Source organism: Haliotis cracherodii, unplaced genomic scaffold, assembly GCF_022045235.1.
Source record: "Haliotis cracherodii isolate W230 unplaced genomic scaffold, xgHalCrac1.p SCAF_6, whole genome shotgun sequence".
Classification (NCBI taxonomy): Eukaryota; Metazoa; Mollusca; class Gastropoda; order Lepetellida; family Haliotidae; genus Haliotis; species Haliotis cracherodii.
In genome coordinates this window covers 44218099-44243235 of record NW_027266319.1, presented here as the reverse complement: position 1 = coordinate 44243235, position 25137 = coordinate 44218099, and the positions used below count along the sequence as shown (strand labels likewise).

The 25137-nt window shown below is 41.3% G+C and overlaps 1 protein-coding gene across 4 annotated transcripts in view; it reads left to right on the top strand.

Annotated features, from left to right (window-relative positions):
• The window catches only part of LOC139445782 (ankyrin repeat domain-containing protein 26-like), a 758925-nt gene that overhangs the window by 686105 nt on the left and 47683 nt on the right, over nt 1–25137 (top strand). For all 4 annotated transcript variants that reach the window (XM_071226998.1, XM_071227000.1, XM_071226999.1 and 1 more), the window contains 2 exons: nt 6745–6814; nt 13498–13707. In XM_071226998.1, coding sequence (XP_071083099.1) covers nt 6745–6814; nt 13498–13707 — 280 coding nt within the window. The remainder of the gene's footprint in view (nt 1–6744; nt 6815–13497; nt 13708–25137) is intronic.

Below are 25137 nucleotides of genomic sequence, written 5' to 3'. Positions count from 1 at the left end.
TAAAACCGCTCGTCCCACAACATTTCAGATGTAAAACCTGATGAGAAACACTTATGGTTTTGCACTTTATCACACAATGTAGATTGATATAATTTTATAAAATGCGAAAATGTAGACTAAAGCAGTGTCGCAAATGCGATCCAGAAAATATAACAGCGCTTTATGAAAACTTTTACATATTGGGCAAGGTCTAGCCTGGCGACAAGCTCCTCACAGCAATAGTATGTTCCCGCAGCTGTCTATACTATCGCTGCCACCAGTCAAAACTCCCTACTGTGAATAGGTGGCCACAACCATGCTTGGAGCTGAACTCGCAACCGAATGACCGTTAAGTTTACAAACAAGTGATGACTGTCGTGGCTACGCGGATTCATACAGTTTGCACATCAGTTTTTCGATTCATACCTCAATGAACCAAAAAAAAATACACAGTCAATGCTTATAATTAAATTTGACAACATAAAACATGTTTTATCTACAATAGTTTAACCCAAAACAGTTGTATATATCAAAACAGACAAAATTGACGAGATTGATAAACATTCCAGGTGTAGGAATACATTTTGTGCAGAAATAACAAAACAAGAAGTAAAATACACTATTTATTATAAAACTTGGCACAAATTGGGAGCTGGCTCGGTTGTTGCTTATGAATGATATAAGTTTTGTAAGATTGGTTGCAGGGGCAAGCCGGCCTGGACAACGGTGGGGAAGCAGCTGATTGTAGGGGCAAGCCGGCCTGACAAAGAGCTGTGTGTGTGCAGGGGCAGTAGCCGGCCTGCGAAGATGGATATGAATTATGATTGGAATGTGAAAATGAATTGGGGGAGATTATGAAATAAAATGCCCAAAGCGAGGTAACAACCAAGAGCCCCCAATGAATATAAGGTGAAAAGTAGAATAAATATATACATGAAATGGTGGTTTAGGACCATTGATACAACGATAATACTGAAGTAAAATAAAATAATGATTGTCGCTGCGACACACAAAAGCCAGGTGTAGCTGAGAGTCTAGGGAAGTGTTCCTGTCGTAGTGTCAAGATCGAGCCATGGATGAGTGAGCTCGTCGGATGTCATCTTCAGGGGTACAGATATACCTGGTGAAGCAGTCTGAAGACCATCGACCTAAGGTCTTGATCATGTGATCCTGAATATTGACGTGGGCTGCTGTAGTGGCAGCTCCTATTCTAAAAGAATGGCCTGAGTACAACGAGGGGTTCAGGCCGATTTTGCACAGCACTATGTTAAGCCAGGACAGCAGATCTAGCCACAGGAAGACCGGCTCTATCTGTAAACATTGCATCACAAGGCTTCGCACCACACTGAAGCCGCACAAACATAAGTAACCTCATACTTGAGAAAGGGCAGCATGATCCTGAAGTAGCGAATACATTTACCGTGACTCCTTGGCGAAACGGGTCTGTTTTAGAGGTTTTAAGGTTAACAGAGCACTAAGCTTGACTAGGGTGAAGAACTACATCTTTAATACACACATTGACTTCTGGGTTGAAAGACTTTGCACAGGTGAACTCCCCGCACCGCAGGAAGCCAAAAAATGCTTGAGAACACATAGCTTCCATGACAAGGTCGTCATGGACACCAAACACTCCATTCCTTAATGCCGCAACAATGCATGTCAAGATGATGTAGGTGATAGGTAGACGTTTCTTAGTGCTTGAAATATGCAGCTTCTTGTATCCTCGAAGTAAGGTCTGTAATCTACTCATACTAGGTGCAGTAGGGTGATCAAGGCAGGTATCAATACCTGCGCGAAGGTAGACGAAACGGATACCTGCTAGATAGTTCTTGACTGTAGCACATTGGAGATGCAGGACGCTGAAGCAGTAGGCAATGAAATACTGTAGCAGTATCTCGCTTATAACTGGCAGCTGGTGATGGTTGCGTAGAGGATGGCACAGTTGATATCTGATGAAGTTAAGGTAGCTCTGATAACCAGTAGAGTAGGTAGTCACGGTGCGCGGGGCGAGGGAAGCTGTCCACATGTTGACTAACTGCTGGTTCAGTACCATGTCACGGCTGAGCTGTCTGGGCACGGCGTGGCGCTGGGGGCTGCATGAGGGGCTAGCTGGCGGAACCTGTGGAACTGGAAGCGTGAGAGCATCAGCAAGTTCATTATGCACTCCCTGTACATGCTTGGCTAAGATGACATAGTTATGAGTGGCAGATAACCAAGTGAGTTTACGCATTAATGCCATGACGTGCTTACAACGAGCTCTGCCTTTATTAATGACATGAACGACAGCGAGATTGTCACAACGAAACAAGATCTTTCGTTTAAATCATTGTTTTCCGCACACAAAAGCTGCTACCCCAATGGCATAGAGTTCCAAGAACGCAGTACTCTTCATCAAAGTAGAGTTTGATCTGATCTCTAGGGGCCAAGTATCAAACCACTCTCCTTTGAAAAAAAACACCAAAGCCTGTAGATGTAGCTGCGTCAGTGAATAGTTCGATGTCGTAGGAATCCGTGATTTGGGTATCGTGGAAAAAGGACACTCCGTTCCATTGAAGAAGAAACTCTCTCCACATGCACAGATCTAATCGGCATTCCTTGGACAACGAAACATGGTGATGTAGTTTGCTGACTGTCGTGGATAAGCTGATTAGATAAGAGACGAAAGCTCTACCGGGAGGTATCACTCTGCCTGCGTAATTGAGATGGCCAAGCAGGGAGAGTAGCTCCCGCTTTGTACACTTTTTCTTGTGCATGAAGGTTTCAATGACGCTGATAATCCGCAGCACTTTGTCTTGGGGTAGATGAGCAGACATAGTAGTGGAATCCAATATGATGCCTAGATACTCTAATCTTGTTGTAGGAGGAATGTTGAGCAGCTGGAAAACATAATGTAGGTCTGTCATGGTTTTATCTGCTGGGTAGCTGGCAGAATCAACTGTCAAAAAATCGTCCAGGAGGTGAAGAATATTCTGAACATGGTAATTGTGTTGGAGAATCCAGCAGAGGGCTTGAGACAGGTTGTCGAAAATTTTGGGGCTTGAACTGCATCCGAAAGCCAAACGTTTGTAGAAATAGTAACTATTGCGCCATTTGAATCTGAAGTAAGGCCAAAAGTCTTTCTGAATTGGGACCTGTTTAAAAGCGTCTCTAATATCGGCCTTACACATGAGCGCATTTGGTCCTAATTGCATAATAATACGGATAGAATTGTCTATAGTCACATAAGATAGAGAACATGTGTCCTTGTCAATTAATTCATTGATGCTATGATTGCTGTCGTTGTGTGGAGCGGACAAATCGAGAATCAAACGCTGTTTGCCAGAGTATTTCCCCACTGCCAGACCGAGTGGATTAATACGACAAACTTTGAAGGGAGGTAGGTGAAAAGGTCCACATACATACTCGTTATCAACCTCTATTTGAACTGCTGTATCCACGGCTTGTGGATTTCTCCTGGCAGTCAGATTATTCGCACATTCTAAAGTCACAGTTGGTGCTGCAGCAATCATGGGATTGAATCCAAATGTAAATCCTTGAATAACGTAGTTTGCAAAATCACGATCTGGATGTGCTTGGAGTTCATGTGTTAGGAATCTAACATTCACTGGAGGACTATCAACTAAGTCTTGTCATTGATCCGATTTGCGTTTATTCTGCCGGCAGACAGATTTACCATGAGAGGTAGCTTGGCAGGTCAGGCAAGTATGTGCAAAATTACACCGTTCCCTGGAGCACCCGAGTTCATTGAAGTTATTGCACACTTCTCTGTTAGCATGATACACGCGTGTGCGACCTTTCGAATCTTGTACTCTGCTGGTTCGGGACTGATTGTGGATTCGATTGCCAGGGAACTTGACTGGCTTGAAGGAGAAGGGAGCATTAGGACATTCTGCTTTGATGTGATCTATGCTGTCACACCCAGAACACACTTTCCTCTTCAAATGGGCACAACAGGCATTAAAAATGTTAGTATCAGGTTTTGACCAATCTATTGGTTTTCCGATCGCTGCATACACTGCCACTCTCATGGCGAATCATTTGTGGTACTCATAGTATCCGTCCGATTCGTATTGGGCCTCGAGGTCTAACACATATTCCTTGTGAGATTCCATTTGTGCTTTCTTTTGGACATCTTGGCCACAGTAGATGTTCCGATACGTTCAGAATGCTTTAGTGAATTCCCGAGGAGACAAGGGTCAAGTCAGTTTAGGAGCTGTTCCTCCCTTACCATCCCTGAAGTCGTGAATAGTGGTGAAGAGCAATGCCAGATTGACACATTTACCTGCCCGGATCTTTGTCACGAGTTGCTCAGGGACCAGATCAATTGGTGGGAGGGAATCTGAAGACACCGCTGCCGTAGCGTGTCCAACCTGAGGAAACAGATGTGGTCCTGGAAAAGTTGTATCTTGGGAACGTTGGTAGATGCCAATCTGAGACAAATCTTGACATGCAGGCGATGTCGCTGGAGGACCCTGGGCCGTGTGAGTTGGAGAGGCTATGTTGCCTGAAGCCTGTTGTTGTGCTGGAGATGACCGATTCTGTGCCAAGGTGTAGACAAGGTCTGTTAGTTCCTTCAACTGATTTTGGAGGGACGTGATGGTGGGTCCATAGCTAACATGATGATCCATGTCTAAATTAGCCTGGGAGGCAACCGGGTCTGGGTCTGCTAGTGGGTTGTCGGGTGCCCTACTAACAGTGGCAGAAGGTGTGGGCCGTGACCTCCCAGTAGTCAACTGGGTTGGAGATTCGCTGGATTCAACTGTATTATGGATATGTGACTGTATCCGCGCACGTACGATGCGGTTTGGGGCTAATAGATGAAAGTTACGTACGCAATTGCCCGAGAAAATTGGTGAAACATGGCAGACGAAGAACTGAGAAGGAACATAGAATACGCATGCGCAACATGTCGGGAAATAATAAAGACCGTGATGTACCATGAATTAATATTTAAGAAATGGTGTCTGCGGATTATTAATAGAAATGTACAAGATATAGATGCTGAGATTACATATTGATATAAGAAAAAGATAATAGTTGATGAAATACGTAAGTATATTTAGGATTACTATAAAATTGTGAAGGTACATTATGTAGCTGTGAGACAACGGAAGTACACAGGGTATAAAAATAGACGGGATGTGAGGTAAACACGTGCTTGGATATAACATAGAAAATGTTAAAGTAACTATGCATTGATGGATTAATTTAGGAATATGGCAAGTGAGTAAAAGGGAATTAAAGAAATATTTAGTGGAATAATATTACATAATGAAGGGAATAGCTGATAAAATAGTAAGAGTAGGCAGGGAGGTATTGGTAATTATTTCTGCACAAACAAAAATATTAAATTTACATACTGTGGTGTGACATGAATCAGGTGATCGTTTAATTTAAGCACATAACTTGACACGCCTACACAGTCAGTAGCCAATCAACGGAGAGCAGGATCAAAACAATGTTCATTGGACCTGTCAATTAAGACGAGGGGAAAAGAACTGCAACAGTCAGACTGTAACGAACCGGAAGAATTATGTCCGGGAGAAGGCTGCTGTTTCAAATTACATGGTCAGTAACCGCCAGATTCAAACATTACTACCCTTATTACGGTAAAACACAGTTGGAAAAATGCTAGTTAGAAATGAAACCCGAAGACATGAAAGTTGAATCGAGGCGAGCAGAAAAAAAACAGGCGCACGTTTGCTGTTTCATTCATTCTCGGCCTTCGGTTTCAAAGGTTTGTTTGGACAATGAAAATGCATGAAAGTCGCTAAATGTCCTGTGCATGACGATACACGTGAGCAGAAAGGGAAATCCCTCGACTGTGGTATTGGGATTCCACAACATTCTGAAGTAATAAAAGTAGTGCGCCTCGGTGGGCGTGGCTTAAGTTTTTACATTCATTGGGAAATGAATGCAATAACACGTGACAAATTCAGCTAATCAGAATACAGGAATTTCAATGAACACAACGAAAATTTAATTTCTTAGTCAAAGTTGGGTATTCACACTCATCAAAGTTTTTGACGGGCCGTCAGAATTTTTCTGGGAGTCGGGGTAGACAAAGGCATATTTGTCCCCGAGAATGGCTGCTCGTTGTTGAACCAAATCAATTAATTCTTCTAACATCTCATCAGTCAAAAATCGTTGGCTCATTCTGACTTGACTTGATGCACTTCTGGTTGAAAAGGGGTAAATGTTCCTTGCATTCTGATTGGCTAAATTAAATCAGTGTCATCAAACTTTGATAAAAGATTGACGAGAAATACGATCGGTTTCTATTCCTTCAAAGTCCGTCAAGTTTTTTATCAAAGTTTTTGACAGTGTAACAGGGCCTTAAGAAACTGCTCATTACTGTCTACAATTTGAAAAAGTTGGATAAATGATGTTGAATGATAAATAAAATCTCACCGGAGTGTCTTTTGATATAAAATATATCAACACGAGTTGATAAAAGTGGGAAAACTCCAAGGCTTGCAGGTATTGACCTAAAGAAATGTTTCAGTAGGGCAGTTGTGGGACATTCAGCATAAGGTGGGGCAAGTGCTGTTTCCATTTCTTGTAATGATAACACTTTTTTTTGTTACTCTTTAGCTTAGCAGAATTTTCTATGTTCTTTCATGTACAATGTGTTTTAAACTGCCTATTGGTTGTATGACTGTTATAAGACTCCTATGCTAGGCCCATGTTTCAGAGCTATGCTTAATGTGAGGGCAAATAGAAATACCTAGTGACACACAATCATGTAAAAACTGTTGGTTTCAGATTAACAGAGTTTCAGCAGGAGAATATGACACTGAAAATCAGCCTTAAGAATGCCAAGAAGAGACTGAAGGTCAGTATGGTAGATGTTCTGTAACATAATGGGTTAAGACCTATCCTTGAGCACCAGTCCATTTCCTTTTGTTTCTATTTGAGTAAAGTTAGCCCACGCTTTATTTTGCAGTACTAAATTTGTCAGATTAAATCAGACTGGATGCTTTTCACGCTCAAGATCTCAATCTGTCTGTAGATATGGGAAATTAACAATTGTATGATGTCTGAAGTAAATCTTTGCGACACATGCTTGTTTGGTTTAGTAAAGTGTAAATAAAAAATATAAAGAAGAATTCTCTTATTCTTTCGTAAATGAAAAAAGTTCCAATATGACCTTAGCAAGGTCATGAATACACAATGCTAGTGCCTCACTCTGGCAAGTGTGGGTTCGAATCCCAGACGGGACTCAACCCCCCAAAAAGTATGAGAATCTGTACTTTACTAAGAAAGTGTTATCCCGAATATAACATTTGTTACATTTGACCACTTTCTAAATGGCATTGTGTATTCATAGCTTTCGGCCATGGGAGCCGTGCCAATTTACACTTGTCAGAGGGGTACTCAAAGTACGTGATCTAGACTACCAGTTGTCAGACTTTCCTTTTTGTGGAAGCCTCGGTGGCTGAGTGGGTTAGATAGCTAACTTTGTGTGCTGGCGATTAGGTGCCTCACCCTGGCAAGTGTGGGTTCGAATCCCGGACGGGACTCAACCCAAAAGAAGTATGAGAATCTGTACTTTCTTAAGAAAGTGTTATCCTGAATATAACATTTGGTACATTAGCAAGGTCATGGTTATTCAGTGGAAACTAATAAAAACAAGTTTCACCTTGTACAAGTATCTCATCACCTATCACTTCATGTAGGTGACAAAACCCAATATTCTACAATGTTGTCTTCCTGTAATCCAATGCTTCTTGATCAGATTTTTGGGTGGATAGTGTTCACTGCTTCTAGCATTATTGAATCCACTCATCTTGGAGAAAGTGAAATTTTTCTGCTGAGTTCTGGGATCAAATTTCACTGTTGACTTCCCTTGCAATGTTTGAGCTATGTTTTTTCAAGTATTGGGACACACTAGTTTGGTACTCAAGTGCCTGTATGACAGAAAACTATGATCATGGGTCAAATTGTGCCCTAATTTTGTTTAGACTCAGTATGTCAGCATCATGAACACAATCCCCCCCTGGTCTGCTGTGTGCTCTTGTCATTGTATGTTGATTTTTGTGTGATGATTGTTGTGTACAAACAAATCTGAAAAACAGTTATGGGGGTGTAGTAAATGAACTCATTGAATTATGTTTTTGAATCAGTGAAGCACCTTTTGTAAATAAGGTGAGGTGAAATAGGGTTTAACGTTGTGTCCAAGATTATTGCACTTATATAGCAACGTACATGCATGTGTGTGTGGCGGCTTGTACTAGTCCGGACTGATGCCGATTTATAGTGCTAGCCCACCGAGACACCATACCGCAGTTTAACCTGAATACCCCACTCAGACACAGTATACTGACTCCGAGCAGACCAGTCCTTGTTTTAGCCCCTTAATGTCGAGTGCCAGACAAGGTAACAACAAGTACCATCTTTTAACGTCTGTTGGTATGACCTTCCGTTCTCCGGGCGGACGCTCTACCACTAGACCACGAAGGCGGTCTCCTTTGTAAACAAAATGAATGTGCGGGTTGTATAAGGGTGGAAGGTACTCGTAAGTAAGTTAAGTGATGTTGTTAGTTCAGTGAGAAATCAAATTACATTGTGCAGATGCATGAAACATTGCCTAGGATCTGCCCTTAAATTGGTCAGCACTTGACATGTTTTCCCAAACCAAAACTGATGTCATTAAAACTTTGTCATTAAGCTACATACAGGCACAGGACATATTGTTTTAAAGTTTTACTGCATGTGGCATGTGTATTCCCAAAGAGATGTTATAACTGGAAATGCTTATAACTTTGTTATAGATAGCTATAGAAGCATAAAACTTATCATTCTTGCGATTCCTCTACCTGTATTACATCTTTGTCATAAATCCTGTACTTTGGCTTTAGTCACACCAACTAAATTTTCTGATTTTTAACAGACGTCCTCTTCACTGTCTAACACAAATTAGTTGTTCCCAATATAGCACTATAGCAACCCAAGCTATGACATGCATAAACGTGTGGGAAGTCTCACTTCTTTCCTGTTTGTGCTAGAGTCAACACCTATTGTTATAGTTGTAACTATCTAGCACTTGGTATTAGTCACAATAATCTATGATTGTTCTGTAAGTTTTCTTAAAACAGACATACTAAGTCTATATTAACAGCTGCTAATTGTAATGATGATCATACTCACGTAAGTATAAGCTGGTGTAAGGTGTTTGTAAAGTCTGCATGGAGTCTCCCTCTTCTTCTGCTTGTAAGAAGTGTCGCCATTTTTATTATCACGGGAGATCCTCATAACTACAGCTGGAAGTGCAGGGAGGCCAAATGTACAGATGAGGCGAGATGTGAGCAGTGCCCCACTCTATCTAAGAAGGCCTTCAACAAGGTATTAAAGCTAGAAGATGAGAAGCAGCCAAGAAGTAAGTCAATGTCATTATGGCCATAGACTCTGAATTAGCTTCTGACTCTATCTCAGCGCCTCTACCATGTGTTCTCTATGAACTTGAGTGAACAACTCTTCAAACAACAGAAGGATATGATGGAGTCGATGTTTGAGTCACACTTCTCAGCTGTAGCTCAAGATATGGAGATGATCAAGAGGAAACAGACAGTATTGGCTAAGAAGGGTCCATTGGCCAAGAGGCTGCACGGGAGACAGCTATCTGTTTCTGCCATATGGCCCGAGCCAAACCATACCGACCAACCCGACCAGCTGGGTAGAAGCTCTCAAGCTTTACCCTCCTGTGATACATGGGCATCTAGATGTCGGTCTTGTCAGGCTACCACAAGGCCATACTCACCAGGTAAGACACAGTATGGTCACCACACGGACTCCATGGTAACCCAGCAGACGGTTATGGGAGCATCACTTCAATCGTATGGTAGCCATCAACCAACGGTACCCAAGCCGACTGCTCAGGCCACACAGGATCATCCAACCGACCGAGACGAAGATTACATCATGGGACAGTCCAGACCATCATTTCCGTATGGGCTTCGTTATACACGGCTGTCATCACAAGCAGCACGGACCTTACTCAAAGCAGAATCATGGACACAAGCAGATGATGAACCGCACGTTGAGTGTATGGATTATGATGAACATCCACCCCTCCCTGGGAGTTTACCCACGGTCATTCTTAGGCGGAATCAGACCTATATGAGGAGGTTAATCAGTCTGACGATTCACCTAAGCAGGATTATACAGAAGGATACAGCTTTGTTGAAGTCATTGAAGATTTGTATCACCTTATGCCTGTACTCCAACCTCCAATGACAGAAAATTCACCTCATAACCACGGACAGTACCAAAGTAGAGGCTTACATCCAGAAACAAGGAGGAACCAGATCCAGTTCTCTGATGACGGAGAATACACAACTGTTTGCCTTGGCAGACTCCATCATTTGCGGGTGGTCGGGTAGCCTAGTGGTTAAAGCGTTTGCTCGTCACGCAGAAGACCCGGGTTTGATTTCCGACATGGGTACAATGTGTGAAGCCCATTTCGGTGTCCCCCGCCATGATATTGCTGGAATATTGCTAAAAGCTGTGTAAAACCATACTCACTCACTCACTCACTCACTCCATCAGTTGCCGGATGGAAGCGAGACACATTTCCAGGAAACTGAACATCTTTGAAGACAGCCTTTCCCGTCAGGGGAGAATAGTGGCAACAGAATGGACACTACATACTCAGATATTTGCTTGAATAACCATGTTAGGGCACAACTCCTTGATCTTTGTCACCTGCCAAAACCGTCAACTTATGTCAGTCCAGTTCCTGATCCAATGGCACACCAGATCGATGAGCTATGTTTGGATGGGTCTATTTGCATACGCATTCCCACCATGGCCTCTCCTAGACAAGATCATCCAAAAGGTGGAGGAGACAAATTGCACCAATCTGGCCCCAGACTATTAAGTCTTTTGTTGGAAGAACCTCTCCAGTTACCTCTCCTTTGAGATCTCTTACGAGTCTAACATTTTCTACAAAAACAAGCCCAATCTACATCTAACCACCTGGAAGTTATCACACAGAAGATGCAGACATCCGGATAATCTGAACTTGCCTCAGAAGCAGTGGCAAGATCATAGAGACCTTCATCCTCCCTTATATGACAACAGATGGGATAAGTTCGTCCAGTGGAGAAGACGACAAGGGATTATAACTAATACAATATCCATCCCCATGGTAGCGGACTTTCATCTACATTTATGCAAGGACAATAAGTTCTGACATGGGATGATAGAAGGTTACAGATCAGCACTTCACTCTGCACTTTAACATGACGGACTCTCAATTGAAAACCATCCCATTCTAAACAGACTAATGAGATTCTTCCTACTAGAAGACGTTCGCAAACCTCATATCTTCCCTAAGTGGATTCTATCTGTTGTGTTATCAGCACTCTTAATGGAACCTAACAAGCCCCTGGCTAAGGCCACCTTCCTACAAAAATCCAGGAAAACATCCTTCCGCCTAGCCATGGTGACAGCAGCAAAGGTTTCAGAACTCCATGCTTTGGACTATTCTAGTCTCACCCATTATCAACTTTGGACCTCAATCACTCTAAGATTGCTCCCAGATTTTGTTTGCCAAGAATCAATCTACCACCATGGAGCCTTTGGGCCATAGACACTATACCATTCCTGCCTTAGGGCTGACAGTGGATCACCCAGACAGACTCTTATGTCCCATCAGAGCTCTCAAGTTCTATCTCTCGGCTACAGACCCTCATAGACGAAATCAAAGGAGACTATTCATTTCAACAAAGACATCACCAAGGCTACGATAGCAGGCTGGCTTGAAGCTACCGTTGCAGTCAGTTATATGCAGGCACTGAATTCCACTTCACGTCTCGGATCCTGCTCAGTTCACTAAATCATAGCCCTAGCCACGAGTCTCGCTTCATGGACATCCGTTTCAGTGGAACAAGTTGTGTCTAGTTGTCAGTGGGCCTCACAAAACACCTTCACAAGTTTTTACTCTTGTGTGATGTACAGCCGGACCTAGAGGGCATATATTCCCTTGGGCCCATTGTCGCGGCGCAAACTATCATCCACAAATAGTTTCCTCCTTCTATCAAAAAAAGGGGGGAGGGGGGGCAAGGATCTGACACCAGCAGCATCAGAGGGTGAGTACACCTTTGATGATCCTGTTTATTAGAAGACCGTAAGTGAGATCATAACCGGAAGTGATGTCAGCACCGGAAATAGCAATACAAGGTCCATCTAATCAGGAAATGCCGTCTTTTGGTAGAAATTGACCATAAGAGACGTCATTATCCACTAAAGGGAAGTGACAAACTGGAAGTCAGGATAGGAATCGGTGATTAAATGGTTTCCAGAAGAGGATTACTGTCAATTACAAAGGGAGTTACTTGAGGCAGATACTGCCGAGTCCCAGGGAAATTCTGGCAAAGATGTAATAGAGATAGAGGATTCGCAAGAATTATCAAGCAATAGTTAATAATTCGAAGAATACTACCTCTATTACATCAGTACTCCAACCTACCTCCCCAATTTATCTACCTCTAGTAGTTAGATGTTGGAAAGAAGTGAGTTTACACCATTACGCACATCATAGCTTGGGTTGCTAAAGTGCTAGATTGGGAACAACTAATGTGTGTAATTGACAGTGAAGAGGACGTCTTTTGAAAATCTGAAAATTTAGTTAGTGTGACTGAAACCAAAATACAGGATTTGTGGCAAAGATGTGATAGAGGTAAGTATACTTAGAATTATTAACAGTGATAACTATTGTTCAATGATTTTGATATATTGGACATTTATTTGTCCTAAATCCCCAGGTGATGTAAATAAACTGGAAGTGCTTATGATGTGTTTTGTAGGGAAGCTAGGGGCACAGGGCTAGGTTGTGCTGCATGAGAGAACATCTGGGATCAAAGAAGTTGTTTATTTGTAAGTAAGGATAAGATATATGGATGAACAACTTCTTTAGTACAATTAGGAGTGACGTTTCGGCGTAGGTTCTAACACCGTTATCTAGCATGTGATGATAACGGTGTTAGAACCTACACCGCAACGTCGCTCCTAATTGTAATAAAGAAGTTGTTCATCCATATGTCTTATCCTTACTTATAGTACCCCAACTTCTAAATGCCTATTAAAGAAGTTAAGTTGTTTGTTTGTTTAGCACAACACTCTGCAGTATTTCAGCTGTATGATGGCAGTCTGTAACCAGACCATTCTTGGTGTCTTGATTTATATTCATTTTTCACCTTCACATCACTTCATTTATCTAGTTTTGATGTCATTTTCACACATCGATCAGCTATATTGGAATGTATCATTATGAAATTATGTTTACAGTAACAATGTTATATGCCCAATAACATGTTATACTTTGCAGTATTGTGATATTTGGCATTCATGTGCCCCTGTGGCCAATAGTGCCATTGTAGTCAGGGTAAATGTGTTATTTTAATTTGGCTTCTTTCACAGCCAATTTTTCGTTGTGAATAATCCCATTAGCATTCTGTGAAGATGTATATTGTGTAGAAGCATTCTGGTGAGATCCTCCTCTTTCTCGTTTTGTAGAATAATGATCGCAGTGGTCTACCAGGGGAAACAACCACAGACATTGATCATATTCGAGCAGAGCTTGAAGCTAAATATCACATGGAACTAAACAAGAAGCTGAAGGAGGTGAATTGTTACCTGGAACAGCAAGCTCGGGCTCAAGATCAGCTGCACATATCTCATGGGGAGAATGAGTCTAGGTTGGCCATGGATAAAAAAAATCTTGAGGTATGTATCACCTATGAATCATATCAGACTTTGAACAAGTATTGATAGGAGGATTGCTTGACTTCTGACCAAAAATGTAAACATAATTATATTCAATATTCAGACATCATAGACAAAACATTTTCAAAGAACACAGATCACAAGATACAACTTATAGTAAACTTTTGACTGGCCAAAATGCACCTGGTGTGGTCTGTAAACATTTCCTCGGTTACCACTAGACAAATTTGTCCTCAGCCATATTGAAAACTAATTATTTAGCCATTTTCGTTCAAAATGTAATGAAATTTGGTCAATATGATTCAATAGTTAGTAGTGAATCTTAATATGTTCCATGTTTTGCGATGTTATAAATTATTACCTTGAACTGACATTTGCATTTTCAATATGCTCTTAATAATTCTCTCAAAATGCATTCTTTATTCTATAAAAACCCACTGGACATTGAATCGGAAACTTCACATGCTTGTTTCCATTAATGAAAATACCCAAATTTGTCAGAGGTTTGAATCCAATTATTATGATTGAAAACCATTTTATGGCCATGATTGCTATTATTATTTTCAAAAAGTAATGAAAATTTGTATATTTTTCACCTTGCTATTGACCATTCTCCAAATTCACTCAAAATGCATTTACCTGCACTGATCATACCATCTCATCAGACACCACTGACCCAATGAAGCTGAAACCTCACATCCTTCATCCCACCATTGATGACACCAGAATACGCTCAAGTAATTTGAATCCGAATTCAACATACCTACCATTGAGCCATACTGAAAAACCTAAGTCTTGCGATTCCTCTACCTCTAAAACATCTTTGCTATAAATCCTGTATTTTGGCTTCAGTCAAACTAACTAAAATTTTCAGATTTTCAACAGACGTCCACTTCACTGTCAATCACACACAATTAGTTGTTCCCAGATAGCATCGCAACCACCCATGATATGAAGTATACAATGGTGGAAACCTCACATTTTTCCTGTGTGTGCTGGAGTCAAGACCTATTGTTATAGTAGTAACGATCTAACCCATGGAATTAGACACATTATTATTCTAATAGTTTCAGACAACAGTAAGTAGATATTAATAGCTGCTAACTGTAGTTATGATCACACGCAAGTGAGCATAAGCTGGTGTGAGGTTGTTGTTGTGAGGTCATAATGGAGTCTCTTTACTCCCACTTGCAATAAGTGTGGTGGGCTTATGATCACGGGAGATCCTCATGTTAACTGCACAAAGTGCAGAGGTACTACCTGTACAGGGGAAGCAAGATGTGGGCAGTGCGCCAATACATTAGCTGAGACTGTAACTAAGGCTAAGAGGCGTGAAGCGGCCAAGGAGAAAGTGGAAGTCATCACGGCAGCCGACACTGTTCAGGCTCCTGCTTCATCCCCAGCGCCTCCTCCTACTCCAGCAGAACAACCATCCCCTAGGCACTCCAATGAGACGCGGTTCTCAGCCTCAAACAAAGAGATAGAGAATATGAAGAGTAATCAGATAGCTCTGGCGAAGAAAAGTCCCCCGGTCAAGAGACAGCTGTACGGCCTACCCATGCCAACCTTTTTACTGACCAACCATCCAGCCAGACAGCCAGCTGTCCAACCAATCAGCCGTACGGCCAGCCGACTGACAAGCCGGGTATAAGCATGCAAACTACTATGATACATAGGGAACTAGATCTACCAACTAGATCAGCAGGGTTCCGCAAGACCATTCTTCCCAGCTAAGACTCTGTACGGTCACCACAAGGACTTCCATGACAGCCCAGCCGACCGTTAGGACACAGTACGGTTACAGCATGGACGCCATGCCGACCATCCAGCCGACCAGCCTACCATCCACTGACGGTACCCAAGCCAGCCGCATGGACCACACGGAGCCGTCCAACTGACCGTATAGCTGACTGAGATGATGTTTACCGTACGGGCAGCCATCACAATCCGCATGGACTTTAATCATATGAGAATCACACGGGGAAGACGTGGCAGACTATTACGAATATCCACCCCCCCCCCACAGGAGCTATCCATGGTAATTCGGAGGCAGAAACAGAGTGTTTTGAAGACTGTCATCAGGCTGACGACTTACCCGGGATTATACTTAGGGATATACCTTGGTGGATTAAAGATCTGTTCTTGGTATCCAGATATTTAATGGTCATCAGCGCTTATATCAACTGGTTTGTCGCCTGAATCAGACACTTCATTCTACCATTATAGACATCTTATAACGGCATATTTGGAGAGACTCCTTTGAGTATTAAGGTCTGATCAAGTTGGACTCTTCCACAGTCTTCTAGATACAGAATGCAGAAAGACTTTCTCTCCACCCAAGTCTTCACAGCTACTATAGATGCAACGTCAACAACTACTAGCACAGATTTGTTCAAGAGCTGTTTCTAACTAAACCAAGAGATTGATAATGTCACAACCAATATCTGCGCCCATGACATTCAATGGGAAATTGGTACATGTCAAAGAGGAGCTCAGACATAATACAACGGAATGATTCAAAGCATCTGCTATCAGCCTACCTGCCTAGGCCCATGGATCTTCCCAGCCCCAGAAGCATTCCTGGGATCAGAAAGACTCATCATATAAACAGCCTCCTAAGAAGAAGTTTGTCTCCTCCAGGAAGGATTTGTTCGAACCGAGTCGGGGGTGTAACAAGCACCAATCTTCACAGGAATCTTTTCGTCAGTTTGACTACAAGAAACGAGGGTCCCATTACTGGGGCAGATTTTAGGACAGAGGTGAACACAGATTCTGACTTCCTTACCACCCACTCCGATGTTATAGACCCTTTTGACCTGGTTATGTCTATGGACTGCGATTTACGCCTACTGTCTTGCCGACTAATGCCAACTTGGGGACCAGTGGGAGGGTGCCTTTTGTCATACGCCGAAAACTGGAAGCAGATTACACCCGACCGCTGGATTCTAGAAGTTGTGGCTCACGGATACAAACTGCATTTCAGAAACATCCTATCTTGAAGACTCAAGCTGTCGGATGCAGGTTTCATCTAATCGGAGCCAAGCTAGCGGCAGCAGATCTGTCCGTCAATAAGCTACTAGAGAAGCAAGCCATTTGGAGACTAGCAGAGACCAACAAGACCAAAAGCTTTTATTCATCGGTATTCCTCGTCCCGAAGAAGAATACGACTGACATGAGGATGATAATGAACCTAAATCCCCTTGGCTAACTACACAAGGGATATCTATGTCCACCAGATCAATTCATCAAGACTATAAAGATGATTCAATCCCTATCAAGTCAACCCAGCAGGTCGCTAAGGTGGTGGATGTCTCTTCTTGGCAACTTAACGTCTCTACAGGATATGACCTTCAGAGGAAGGTTGAAGTTATGTCCTCTACAGACATGGATAAACTCTCTACGACCCCACACCCAAAAGTTTGAGACTCAGTTACCTCCCAACTTGCATTGGTCGACTCACTGAGAACATGTGATGAGCGGAATCCCTCTGACTTCTCAGATGCCTGAACACCATCTATATACAGACGCGTCAGATTCGGGATGGGGAGCCCATATGGACAATCTCACAGTCCAGGGATTTTGGAACACCAGAGAGAAGAACCTTCATATCAACTGCAAGGAAATGAAGGACATCCATTACGCCATCCTGGCATGGTAGATACGTCTCTCACAATTGTCCATCCTCATAGCCATGGACAGTACCAAAGTAGTGGCTTACATCAAGAAACAAGGAGGAACCAGATCCAGCTCCCTGATGACAGAGACTACAGGATTGTTTGCTTGGCAGACTCCATCAGTTGCCAGATGGAAGCGAGACATATTCCCGTGAAACTGAACATCTTTGCCAACAGTCTTTCCCGCCAGGGGAGAACAGTGGCAACAGAATGGACCTTACATCCCAGGGCCTAGATTTTCGAAACTATCTTAGCTAAGATAAATCTTAACAACTTACGTTCAAAGATAAGATATCTTAAAGGGGCACTGATCTAACGCAATTCCCCGGACTGGTTGTTGCCTTTGTTATTGTTTTTTCCCCCGTGAGTACCCGGATGATACGCAACGCAACTGAGCGGGACCAGAGACTGGGCTACCGTCTGCAAGGACAGCTAAATACACTTGGAGGCCGGAGGCAATATTTGTTTTACGAATTTTTGCATAAACACTGATTGGTTAACTGTGATCTATAAAGATTTCGACAAAGGGCGCCTGTAAATTAATTTCTTCAGCCTAAACAAACAGACAAAAAGAAAGGCGGAGCTCATCGGATTTGGAAATACCCCAGATGGTTATAGTTTAATGCTACAAAAAAGTATCTATGCAGTGAAAGCATTTTCGGATTTCGGATTGCGTCGATAATACGACTACTACTCCCTTGTTGTCATCCACGTTTTCTGGTATAACCCTACACTTGTGTATTTTTCGTCATTCACTTGATGCTCAGTTAATGAATTTATTACAGGTACAATTAGTGGTAGCACCACTTAGATTACCTGACAAAGGTTCCCATTTGGCATTTATTGTGTCTGGGGTAATTATTTAATCTAAATCCAGGTTTGAAGTGAGGTGAAATGTGTGTTATGTAATATGCACGTGGCAGACCAGCAAGAGTTGAATAATCAATTGATTTACTTTTTTTGTAAATCAACGGATCATTCCAAGTCATCAAAGGATTAACAGAAAATACGTTGATTGATTAATTACTGTTATCTTGCACAGTGGATATGTCAAAAGTGAGTGTTTACACGTCTAGGTTTACTAAAACAAAGGGAATACACTCATATCATGGCGTGAAGTGCCGATGTAAAAACAACATACTTTGTTCAAAGGGTTAACTGATAATACGTTGATTGATTGATCATTGTTATCTATCACTCAATGGATTTTTTAGGAACCGTGGACGTTATGAAAATAGTTGTCACGTGGGCTTTCTCAGCCGACCCTCGAGACTTGACACCTATGTGAACGCCAAGTGATCAGTTGAGAAACGAACACGGGTTATAATATCCCGAAACGATATATATCTTTTAAAATACTTGATTGTTACAGAGACACGTGACATCAAATAAGTTTCTTTGTACATCTGCAGACGTGTGGGATATTGTTCATGTGTGTGGATATTCACGGATACATTCCTCGAACAATGAAGCTCCTAAAATTTATACACATAAATTTGGTAGGTTGCAATTATGGTTTTTGCATTTTGTTTTCCTTCATTTGAACCGATTCGTTCTTGTTTCTCAACGTCTTGGTTGGGAAATTCTTCAATGCACGATAGACGTTGTTTTCACAGGTCTTTTCCTTTGTAAGCGTGTATATGATTCTCTCAGGCAATTTATAAAATGTGTAAATATTTCAGTCATTTTGACTAAAAAATCTGTCCAGATTGATTAAGATGATCAACAGGGCCTACAAACATTACAACGGATTATTATGTAGGATTAGAAGCCAAACAACATAGACATGTACTTTTCAACGTAACATTTTCAGTCTCTTGGTGGTGACATTAAACATCAAAATGTTTGGAATTCGTTAACATAATGATACAAATGGAAATGTTTTTTAGTCACTTTTAATAAATTTGAAAATGTTAAACATTTTGACAGTTAAAAAATATACACACTATAAAAAAGCAATGCTCAGGTGAAATATTTACTTTGTGTTGCAAGTCAAAATAGTGTAAACGAAAATCGCAAAATTACCAAGCAAGTGACTTATCAAAACTTCGTCACCATTACCGATGTTACCCACAAATATACCTACATTTCCTTATTATCTCGAAAACTGTATTTCTTTTTGTTGATCAATGTGACCATACGCACTTATTACTACCCATAAAAGTGACTGATGCGCTTACGAATTGCGCAGCAGCGGTCGCGAACTAGTCTAGATTTTTGCTATACATCCGGGTACTCACTGGGAAAAAACAATACCAAAGGCAACAACCAGTCCCGGGGAATTGCGTTAGATTAGTGCCCCTTTAAGGTTAAGATTAGATGGATTTTCAAAACAATCGAAAACCTGTCGCAGATGGTTCAGAGTTACGATACCTGTCGTAACTCTGACAGAGAACTCATTTGTGTTAGAGATTGAAAAAGCGGGGTGTTTCCCAGTGACGTCACGGGGATTTCCCAGCTGCATATGCGTTCAGCTTTTAACATGCGTGTTCAAGTCTGATGTTAAGTGATGTATACTGTATATTTTTATGTTTATGTCAAAAGTCAAGTTTATATTAGTGTAAACAACAACATTATACGTTGAAACACTCAAAACAAAAATTGTTCAGGAAGCAGCGCACCGACAAGCAAGTTTTTATAACAATCTAAGCTTGTTAAGTTTGTTTCGTTATTTATGTATCCAATATATTTCACGAATTAACCAAGTAATTAATATAATATCAAGCTATTAGTATTTAGATGATGAAATATTTTTTTATCTATCTAGATCCATAATTATTTTCAAAATTTAAAAGTGACACTAATTTTCTTTTGCAAAGAGAGATAATTTAGGAATTGTCAAGTTATGTTGTCTCATGGAACACGCCACAAGTTGATGTGAACATACATATAATGTAGTCATTTTCTATCCTTTTAAATTAAGTAGAGCTAATAAACTGATTTGTCTGATTTCATTTAAATCTGGCAGAGGAGGGAAATACTTTGTAATGTGTCAAATCTCTTCCAGAACGTAGTTCAATCATGTTTGGCTTGTCTGACAGAATTGCTGAGGATCATTTACTAGTATTTGTCCGTTGACCCTATACGTTACAATGATTTTATTGTCTGAATGGTCTCAAGGATATCTTTATTTTTTTTAAAACATAAAACGGGAAGATGTAGACTTAAATATTAAAAAGACCAAAATATTTTAAAACCGGTTTATTGAATGCAAAGATTATTGTGTTGAAAATGTGTATTTTATGTTGATCAGTAAATTTCATTCAGTAAACTTTTTTTCTGCGAACATATATTTGAAAGTGAATTTTGGACAATGTGCAAACTATGCTACATTTTGACGAGAACCAGAACGAGCATGGGAACTCATTTTTTATTTGATTTGTCGATACAAAAATCTGTGCTTAACTTTTGCTGTCAAAATTTCAGTAAATTGTTATATTTATAAGGGAATACATCTATATGCCGTTAATCACCTGTTTTTAAAGAATGCAATTGTTCAACAGACAGTTTTTAATCACTTTTTATCAAATATTTGTCTTTCAAGAGGATATAGATAACATAGGTATTGAATTTAAAACGAAACAAATTACAATTACTTTTGCAAGAAAAATATTAGACATTGTATACAAATATTTGATCACATGTATTTCCTTGTTAAGTCAATAACTACTACACTGTATAGTTAAAATTCAATTATTAAAACCACCCGTCCCACACGATTTTAGATGTAAAAACTTATGCGAAACCTTTATGGTTGTTTTTACATATGTAGATTGTTTTAATTTTATAAAATGCGAAAATAAAGACTAAAGCATTGACACAAATGCGACTCAGAAAATATAACAGCGGAACTCTGCGCTTTATGAAAACTGTACCATTGAGCAAGGTGTCCCGGGCGAATACAAAGGGAAACCACTCTCTAAGATTAGCTCCCCCTAAACTATCAATAAGGTCACGGTCATTACTGTAGCCTGCCGACACCTTCCGTTTTTATCCTTCCCAAATTATCGAAAAGGTATGTTGTTTCACACTTCTTCAGCATGGACTCGGATAGAAAAATAATGTAAGCTATCGACTCCACAGTTATGTGTATCGCTGTCGCGATTAAGAACATTTTTGACGTGAAATCCTTGATGCGTTCTTCGAGTTTTCAAAATGTCAATTTGAATCACTCAGTTTTACAAAATGAAATGTCAATGTTTGAACGTAAAGCGGACTAATTGTTTGGCAAAATATCTATGAAAAAGTATGCCGCCATCTTGGATGAAGATAAAATAAACTTACAACAGGTATGGGGCTATCTTAGATTTACGACAAACTTAAGATATCTTAGGGCTACTATAGTTTCGAAAATTGGCTACGATTGGCTACGATAGCCTACGATTTCCTTACAATAACTTTACGATAATCTTAGGGCTAAGATCGTTTCGAAAATCTAGGCCCAGGTCTTTGCTTCTGGTTTTTGTCAGTCCAGTTCCCGACCCAAGAGCTCACCAGATTGATGCACTATCGATGGACTGGACGGGTGTATTTGCTTACGCATTCCCACCATGGTCTTTCCTAGACAAGATCATCCACAAGGTGGAGGAGACAGATTGCATAATAATCCTGATAGCACAAATCTGGCCCTGCAGAGCGTGGTTCCCCAGATTACTAAGACTACTAATGGAACAACCTATCCAGTTACCTTGAGATCTGTTACAACAACCCAAGTTCAGCATTTTCCACGACAATCTGCCCAGCCTACATCTAACCGCCTGGAAGTTATCGCACAGAAGATACAGACATCTTGATACTCTGAGCTTGCCTCAGAAGCTGTGAGAAGATCATGGAGGCCTTCATCCTCCCTTATATGACAACAGATGGGACAAGTTTTTCCAGTGGAGAAAACGACAAGGGATTATAATTAATGCTGTAATCCATCCATATGGTAGCAGATTTTCTACTACATATACGTCAGGACAATAAATTCCGACATGGGACGATAGAAAGTTATAGATCAGCTCTTCACTCTGTACTTCAACATGACGTATTATCAGTCGGAAATCATCCCATTCTAAACAGACTAATGAGATCCTTTCTACTAGAAGATGTTTGCACACCTCGTATCTTCCCCAAGTCGATTCTATCTGTTGTACTATCGGCACTGTTAACGGAACCTTACGAGCCCATGGCTTCAGAACTCCATGCCTTAGACTGTTCTAGTCTCGAAGTAAGACAAGTTCTATGGATGAACAACTTCTTTATTACAATTAGTGTGATGTTTCGGTGTAGATCCTAACACCTTTATCAAGCAAGCGATATGCTTTCTATAGGATGTTGTGGGCTGCCACAGAGTTGACTTGGCTCCTTAGTCTGAGGCCATTCGGGATGAGCTGGGCGTCCCTGCATCTCGTGAGGAAGGTAAGATGGTCGGAGGACTTGATGTACTTCTTATCTAGGTTGCTGAGTTTGTTGATAGCTGAGATTGCCACGTCTCCATGTAGACGACGTATAACTTCTTTCACTAACTTCTAATTTTAATAAAGAAGTTGTTCACCCATAGAACTTGTCTTACTTCATCACACCAACTTCTAAATGCCACTGGGGTGGTCGGGTAGTCTAGTGGTTGTAGCATTCGCTCATCACGCCGAAGACCCGAGTTCGAATCCCGACGTGTACAATGTGTGAAGCCCATTTGTGGTGTCCCCCGCCGTGATATTGCTGGAATATTGCTAAAAGCGGCGTAAAACCAAACTCACTCACTCACTCACTCTAAATGCCACTGAAAGAAGTTATTCTAGTCTCACCCATGATCAACATTGGACCTCAATAACTCTAAAATCGCTCCCAGACTTTGTAGCCAAGAATCAGTCTACCACAATTGGGCTGTTGGGCCACAGACATGATACCTTTCCAGCATTGGGACCAACAGTGAATCTCCTTGACAGACTTTTATGTCCCTTCAGAGCTCTCAAGTTCTATCTCTCGGCTACACCAACATAGGTGGCATCGAAGGAGACTCTTTATATCTTGCAAGACTCATACCAACAAGGACATCACCAAGGCTACAATAGAAGGCTGTCTTAAAGCTACCGTTGCAGCAAGTTATACACAAGCTCAGAATTCCAGGCCACGTCTCGGATCCTGCTCAGCTCATGAAATTAGAGCCCTAGCCACGAGTCTTGCTTTATGGAAATCAGTCTCAGTAGAACAGGTAGTTTCTAGTTGTCAGTGGGCCTCACAAAACACCTTTTCCAGTTTTTACTTGCGTGACATGCAACCGGAAATAGAGGGCATATATTCCCTTGGTCCCATTGTCACATCTCAAACTATCATCCACCAAATAGTTTTCCCCATTCTGTTGAAAAAAAGGGGGTGTGGGGGGGGAGAAGAGAGATCCGACACCAGCAGCATCAGAAAGTGAGTACATCCTTGATTATCCTGTCTATAGGTATAGGATGGATTAGGAGCACCTTGCGTATCAATTAACTGCCTCTTGTGACCGTAGTGAGTGAATGAGTTGCGTTTAACGCTGCTTTTAACATTATTCCAGTTATATCACGGTGTGTTAGCTTAATGTGGGAGGAAAGCCCGAAGTGATGCAGCCCTCAGATGTTTACCACTTCGGTGAAACCCACGGGCAAGGGTATGGTGCTGACACACCTAGAAACATAATCGGGGCGAACCGGGATCTGAACCCACTATCGTAGGTTTCTGGTGTACCCAAGGGACGCAAGTCTACACAGAGAATCACAGCGCTTTAGACGACTGAGCCACCTGTGCCCCTCTAGTGACCGGAAGTGACATCATCACCTGAAGGAAGATCATAACCGGAAGAGACGTCAGCACCAAAAATAGCAGTACAAGGTCCATCTAATCAGGAAATGACGTCTTTGGTAGAAATAGACCTTGAGAGACGTCATCATCCAATAAAAGGGAATTGACAAACCGGAAGTGACGTTACAACCATTACAGCACCGTTATTAGTGTCACAAATCCAAATTTAACAAGAAATGACATCATTGGGTAGAAATAGACCAGAAATGACTTCATTATTACTAACAAGATCAGCAAATATAACAGTAATTCTAGTGAGAGTATCACATATTTGACTGATTCTTGATACATTCTGATTTTCAAGTCCTCAGGGAATTTCAGAGTAAATTATCTTGAGAGTATTAGAATCAGAGATGAATGGTTTCCAGAAGAGATTACTGTCAATTACAAAGGGAGATACTGGAGGCAGATCCCACTGGTGTTTTGAGGTAGAGGATTCACAAGAATTATTGAACAATACCCATCATTATTAGCTCACCGGGTCTGATGGACCAAGGTGAGCTCATGCCATACCGTTGCGTCTGTCGTCCGTCCGTTGTCCATACGTCAACAATTTATTCATACGACCTCTTCTTCTGAACCACTGATTGGAAATTAACAAAATTGACATGAAGCATCCCTAGGTGGTGGGGATTCAACATTGTACAAATGGTGGGGCTGACCCCAAAAGCGGCTATGGGGCAGGGCCAAATAGGGGTAATTTGGCTATATCGCTTTTGGTGACTTCTTCTCTGAAACTAAGAGATACTGTAAATCTTGAAATTAACGCGAGCGTGAATTAAATGCGAAAAATGTGAGTGGTCTTTGGTCGCATTATTAAACATCACATTTATATCAACAATAAGACATTTTGGATAGCAGAAATACCACTTTAGACATACGCTGAAAACAAACAAATATGTATTCCACATCACTGTTTATTGAGCAGCACTTGTAA